Source organism: Podarcis gaigeae (assembly GCF_964106915.1).
Source record: "Podarcis gaigeae genome assembly, chromosome: 1".
NCBI lineage: Eukaryota > Metazoa > Chordata > Lepidosauria > Squamata > Lacertidae > Podarcis > Podarcis gaigeae.
This window is the reverse complement of record NC_139678.1, coordinates 37,806,992-37,814,230: the sequence shown is the minus strand read 5'-3', so window position 1 is coordinate 37,814,230 and position 7,239 is coordinate 37,806,992. Positions and strand designations below refer to the sequence as shown.

General features: G+C 36.4%; 1 protein-coding gene across 1 annotated transcript in view; it reads right to left on the bottom strand.

The window, feature by feature from the left end:
- Positions 1 to 5,546: 5,546 nt before the first annotated feature.
- Positions 5,547 to 7,239, bottom strand: part of NOVA1 (NOVA alternative splicing regulator 1) — a 143,874-nt gene continuing 142,181 nt past the window's right edge. Inside the window, exon 5 of the mRNA XM_083743535.1 lies at positions 5,547 to 7,177. Coding sequence (XP_083599661.1) covers positions 7,052 to 7,177 — 126 coding nt within the window. The 3' untranslated portion in view covers positions 5,547 to 7,051. The remainder of the gene's footprint in view (positions 7,178 to 7,239) is intronic.

Genomic DNA, 7,239 nt, shown 5'->3' with positions numbered 1-7,239 from the left:
TGAAATATGTTGCTGCTCAATGTGGATCTTCTCCTTTCCTATATTTATTTATTTATTTATTTGCTCTAGGTCCAGAAGAATGAATGCAAGATGTTGAGTATTTGATCTAAACCATTTCTTGGAATGCTTTTCTATTTTTCACTTCAAATAAATCTTTCAAAACTAATTTGGGTGGTTTAGATTTAGTGCTGAGCTTTATAATTAAACCTCTCTTTTCACTGGCTCCTTTGGAAGCAAGGGTGGGATATAAATTTAGGAAATAATAAAGAAATATTATAATTAAATATAGGGCAAATAATTGTTTTACAAATAAAGACTCATACATAGATTGCATTCTAATACACACATAGCGGTTTTATTTGTAAGAATATCAATGTTGAAAATAAGTCAACTTTTTAAATCTTTGGATTCTTTTTTAATTCAGAAACTCAATTAGTTCTTATAGTAAAACATCTGAAGCCAAATAACAGTAGTATTACGCCTTAATACCCACTGCTACCACCCCCAGTGAATATAAATCCCACCATAACAGTTATGTTCAGAGATGGTGCACCATGTCTTCCTCTGAAGATCTATAACAAACAAAAAAGGCTGAAGTGTTAGTGACATTTAGGAATACAAGATTGTAGAAAGATAGCTCAAGTGTCAAAACAGAAGAACCTCCACCCCTCCAAAATGAATGAGAGTGGTGAAAGAGTGCTACCATTCTCCAGCACCACTTTCATTCATTCCAATGTTGCACAGATCCTCAGAGGATGTGAAAATAAATACTATTGTGCTCTAGTACAGTTCCCATTTGTTTTAATGGGGCCTTCACTGATTGGAGGGGGTTTAAGGGCCCTGGTGAATTGCTCCCTTGTTTTTCAACCCACAGAGATTTCAGCAGTGTAACTGTAAATACTAACACAAAGTATAGAACTTCATCAAATCTTTCATGCTCATGCCAATGTAACTCACGTTGAAAAAAGGGAAAGCACTGTAAATCCCTTTTAGTCAACTTTTTCCAAAAAATCTTAATTGTTTTTCCTTGTAGAAAAAAATATCTTGGCTAAATTTAGAAATTTAGCTTTTAATTTTTAATGTTTGTCTTTACTGATACATCTATTGATATTAAGAGATTAGATTTAGAAGGGCAACCGCTGAATAGCATATTGTCAAATATTCAATTAGCTGAAGTTAAACTAATGTATAAATAAGAATGCAACATCAGTCTCTTACTTATTCATAGTGTTGTGATAACATAATCAGGGACTAACGTCTGCAATACATAGTTTGTAATTAAATCTATGCGCCAATTGCAATATGAGGTTTCACTTCCTTCCCTTTTTTCTTTTTTTTATATAGCAAGAGCTTAAGGCTAATTTACGCCTATATACTGGTTAGCCAGTTATTCCCAAGAAAACTATTTGGTAAAAGAATATACAAGTTACACATTGGCTATAGAGGAAGTTCAACAAGGAGATTGGGCTTTTTAGCTTCACTTTTGCTGTGTAAAACCTTGAATAATAAAGGTTTGAATTGTTTACTTGAAGTAGCGGCAACGATATCTGTTACTTGATCACTTCTCCAGGGATAGGACTTTCCTTCACCTTGTGTCTGGATTAGCAGGCCGTTTCAGGATCACATTATGAATTGCAGTCTTCAAGCTGTCTACTCCTGCACTGATGTTTAGGGGTCAACCATCTGTGACTTTGTGGCCACATAGTCAAGACTCTTGTACAGCCTACTAATGATTACACCCTTAAGACTATGCATATGTCTCATAATTGCATTAATATCTGAAAAGGTTAGATTAAAGTTTTGCCTTTGTTCTTCACAGCAGTCCATATTGCTGGAAGTAGTGGGTGAGATGACTGAAAATATAATGCTAGAACAGCCTTTCTCAACCTGTGGGTCCCCAGATGTTGTTGAACTACAACCCCTAGCTAGCTAGCAAGGCCAGAGCTCAGGGATGATGGGAGTTGTAGTCCAACAACATCTGGGGACCCACAGATTGAGAACCTCTGTGCTAGAAGGTCCTTGCTGGATGAGGTCAAAGGCCCATCGAGTTCTCCCAGTGGCCAGCCAGATGCCTGTGGAAACCTGCAAACAGGACCTAATTGCAACAGCTGCTAACAAGACTGAGCTTGCTAATAATGTAGAACTGAATTATTATGCATTATCATGTGCTCTTGTATCATCAAGGTTAAATTTACTTGATTTGTGCAACCCAAATGGTGTGCATGTTGACTCAGAATAACATTCACACAAGTACGTTTATGATGAATGCTCAGGGAGACTTCTTGCAGAATTATGGTATGTTTCAGCTTGATCCAATCTGGTTCTCAGCTGTCCAAACATCCGCATGGTGAAAATCAGAGTGATTTAGGATTCTTTTTAATTCAACCTTAACTGATTCAATTGGACTGCATTATCGGTATCAGTGAGATAGGACATTAGTTGCCCTTTTTGACAAAAGAAAGGGCAACACCTGAGTACAAAAGGTATATTAGTTCTGTAGAAAAACAACTACACTTATTCCACCATTTTTGTGTGCTAAGGGAATGATGAAAGCAGCTTTGCTTTTTTTTTTTTTAACACCAGCTTTCCATCTACATCTATGTTTCTGGGACATATCTTTGGAATAACCATGGAACAAGATGGGTTTGACTTACTAAAAGCTGTTTAGGAAACAGGTCTGGCAGGAGATTTTCACCTCTCTTTCTGTCTAGAAGTTATCTTTGTGGAAACATGGCAGATTTTGGTTTTGTTCATTAAAACAACCATGGATGGTCTTCTAACATTTTGTTGTTTAGCAGCATAACCATAATATATAGCAGGTCCTTTAAACCATTATCTCCCCCAGAAAAAGATAACATTTAAGAGTCGTGCACCCTTGAGACTCTTGGTGAGTGCTGGCAGAGTTGCAGACAAAATGGAGCCACTAAGAAACAAATGGGAAGCATTAGCGCACTTGTGGCAACTCCAATGTTTGCACACATGCACATGCTCACACAAACACACACATTAGGGGGAAAACCCTAATGAAACAATGTAGCGATGGCTATTTTGCCTTGTGAGTTTATGAATAGTAAACTTTTCCAGGTTCTTAAAAACCAACTTTTACAAATGAGGAAGGAAGTCTAAATAAGTCAATACATTTTCCTACAGTAGATAGTATTTTTTTCTTCAAAAAATGGATTCCCTACACATAATTAAGGGAATATATTGCTGACATTAGTCCAAATAATTTTTTTTTGCTTACCAGTGAAAGATGTCCCAATGGCTTATGAAAAGTAGGCTTATTTTTGTTTCCTTGGTTCATGATTACTATGTCCAAACAGACATTTGAACTGATACTGCTGGATTACATGAATCATAGAATCATAGAGTTGGAAGAGACCACAAGGGCCATCGAGTCCAACCCCCTGCCAAGCAGGAAACACCATCAGAGCACTCCTGACATATGGTTGTCAAGCCTCTGCTTAAAGACCTCCAAAGAAGGAGACTCCACCACACTCCTTGGCAGCAAATTCCACTGTCGAACAGCTCTTACTGTCAGGAAGTTCTTCCTAATGTTTAGGTGGAATCTTCTTTCTTGTAGTTTGGATCCATTGCTCTGTGTCCGCTTCTCTGGAGCAGCAGAAAACAACCTTTCTCCCTCCTCTATGTGACATCCTTTTATATATTTGAACATGGCTATCATATCACCCCTTAACCTCTTCTTCTCCAGGCTAAACATGCCCAGCTCCCTTAGACGTTCCTCATAAGGCATCGTTTCCAGGCCTTTGACCATTTTGGTTGCCCTCCTCTGGACACGTTCCAGTTTGTCAGTGTCCTTCTTGAACTGTGGTGCCCAGAACTGGACACAGTACTCCAGGTGAGGATGTACAAGAGATTTGCTGCAAATTACTATTTTTAAAAAAATACTTTACATCTTTTCATTTCTTCTGGATAATATTTTAGAACCAACTTGTGTGCCCACCTCATACCACCAAATTATATCTCCTGAAGGAAAAAGGAAAGAGTTTTGTCATGCACTCTACACTCCCATTTCTATTTCCTTTCACTGCTCTAGTCTCCATTATTAGCACACTGTAAAGTAGGTAACACTCCTACACGTCTTTACTTTCAGATAGGCCAGTTCACGCAAATAGGGTCATTCTGGAATAAATAGCTTGAAAATTACAGTCCTGTGCCTGTAAATGAAAAGCATGAAAGACTTATATTTCTCAAAGAACAAATTAGGCAAGGATGAAAGCACAGATCCAATGCAGTTTATGCATATTAACTAGCCAAAAATGAAATAAAAGTAAACAGTGCTTTAAATTGGGGATTGATTGCAAATCTTTCAGCTCTGAGCCTGATTTAAATCTAGTATGGTATATGTAGTGCAATGCCCAACGATACAAAATCATATGTCTTAATTTTAAAGATTTTTTAAAAAGTTCATTAGTTCAATTAGGTTATTTTTTTCAAAATCATTTTATAATGCAGTGATCTTCACTGTATGTCATTTGGGACATGATCTCATAAGGACTTCCTACTCTCCAGTTTGAAAGAAAATGCTCCATGCACAGACAGTAATTTTTCACTACATGCCTAATATTTGCTTGCACGTAGAATAGAGATAAAACTCTGGTATGTGAAACCCCGTGAGTGCCCCAGATACCTTGGAGCAGGCCCAGGAATGAAATTCACTAGTACAGGGTGACACTGGATATTATCGTGGTATTAATACTGTGAGCTAGTGTAGTGAAGTTGTTAAGAGTGTCAGACTAGGACCTGGAATGCCAGGGTTCAAATTCCCAGTTGGCCATGAAGCTCTTTGGGTGACTTTGGCTAGTCACTGCCTGCTAGCCTAACCCACCTCACAGGGTTGTGTGGAGATTGAGAAGGGGAGAACCATGTATGCTACCTTGAGCTTCCTGCAGAAAAAGCTGGGACAGAAATGCAAATGAAGAAACACATTTCTATCTTAAATTTGCCAGTAATTTTATAACTTGTTTGAGGTGATAATGGGGAAAATGCTGTTTTCTAAATTTCCCATCATATTGCAAATCTAGATTTTGTATATTTTCCCATGCTTCCATTAAGATTATGAAAATGCAACATTGAGAGAATATTAGACTTGTCTTTTCTTACTGCTTTATTGTCTAATATTAAGATGAGGTTTTTTTTTTAAAAAATCATAGTTAGGTTTAAAAGCAAATCTCTAGAAAAAGGTGTTATAAGCTCTGTTAAATCAAAGTATGAAGCTGAGCTCAATTTTTGATGTGTGAGAGACAATATGGGATATGACGGTCAGATAATCACATCCCTGGTGTGATAGGTTCTCATGACATGCCTGATCTTTACAATTGCTTTCTAAGAGAAAGAAATCTCCTTGAGGGGCTGTAAAGATGATATATCTGCCAGTAAATACTGAGCAGTAGATTTCAAGACTTCTGTGCATCTTTCTAAGATCAGGACTACTCATTTAGAATAACAACCATTTGATTACTTAGCATGCTTTTTTCCTGTGCAAAGAAAAGAAAAGAAGAAAAGAACAGTTAATACAAGCAACATCAGTATTAAAGATTATTTTAATATGTAGATTCATACAAATGATCACTGCTTAAAAGTGCCACATGGTCCCGCCACCATCAGTTACACATTTAATTTTTCCTTCCCAAGCAAATGGCAAATATTAAACTTAGTCACATTACATAACATAGACATGGTTTAAAATGGCAACACTTCCAACATGGCATGTTAAATAAATTCATTATGATCATATTAGTATTATGATATAGAAAAATAGCAAGACTCCTTTATATTCATAGTTTACTACAAATAGGGTTTATATTGCACAATGCCCCCCTGACAGTGAGTATAGTTTTCATTTACATTACTTCCTTGGTCTTGGACGGTTTGTCCCTTTCGGGTTATTTATTTATTAAATTTCAATCTTGCCCTTTCTCCCAAAGGAGCCCAGGGCAGCTAATAACAAAACAGCGAAACAATTCATTTTTTTTCCTTTTAAAAAATTAAGGTCAGCAATCAGTAATGGAGAATTTTGCATCGTGTTGATAATATTGCAAACAATGTCGTTTATTACTGGAACATCCCTATTTACCATTTGTGAGCAATGGGCAGAGCATATGTCATAGAAGATGTGAGATCCTATCTTTCTCTCTATTACTCTAGAATTCCAAAGAATAAGAATACTTCTTCATTCTGGGTTCCAGAGCAATCAACTTTAATTGCAATATGGAAGGGTATTTCTCAAACAAATATGAAAGCTTACCGTATTTCACTGTTCATTTTTATGAAAGAGATACTGTGATCATAGGCTCATGCAATCTCAAACATAAATCCTGCGATCTATCAGCACAGATCTGGAAGTAAGTCTCAGTGAATTCAATGAGACTTACTTCCGTGTAAACATGTATACCACTGCACTGGCAGGCTCTTACCTGCTTAATCATCCCCATTCATTACAATGGACTACATATATGCCACAGAATGTGCACACAAGATGAACTCGTTCCATGTGCACATTGGAGCACAGTGTCCAGAACAGGGAGCTGGATTATGAAGAATTTAATTTTCTTCCATAAAACTGAAAAGTGAAAATAGGCATTATATACTCCTTATATTACAAATTCTATATAATTTAAATAAAAAATAAATGTGTATATTTATAAAACAAATACAAATAAGTATTTCTCCAGAGCACTCTCAAAATAGATTGCTATATATGCTTCAGACTCATTTAAATTTATTAAAATGTCTAGGCTTTCACATTAACACCATCTAGAAATTCCCCAGTGTATGTTTACAATTGTAATAGGGGGACAACTGTCCTACAATAATATGGCACAACATGTGTGGTTTTTTTAAGTACCCCCCCCAATACCAATGAAACAATTATTTCTCATTCCAGTAATATTATTTGTTGAATATGACATTTCCCCTCCTAAACCCAACTGCTTTGATCTGTACCTTCTCTGCAAATTCAGTTTGTGGCACTGAGTTTTTGTAAGATATAGGTGATATGCTAGTATTCTATGAATTGATATTTAGTACTTTAAAGTATCGTGAATGAACCGTCTATGCTATATGTTTTGCTGATTTTTTTTTTAATGCACATAATACTTACCAATCGTGTAAATGGCACTGACATACAACTGCAGCTAGCTATGTATATTAATGCCTATGAGAAAACAAACAGATTCCAGGAGGGAAAACTTTTAGATACTTAAGGCTAAATTAACT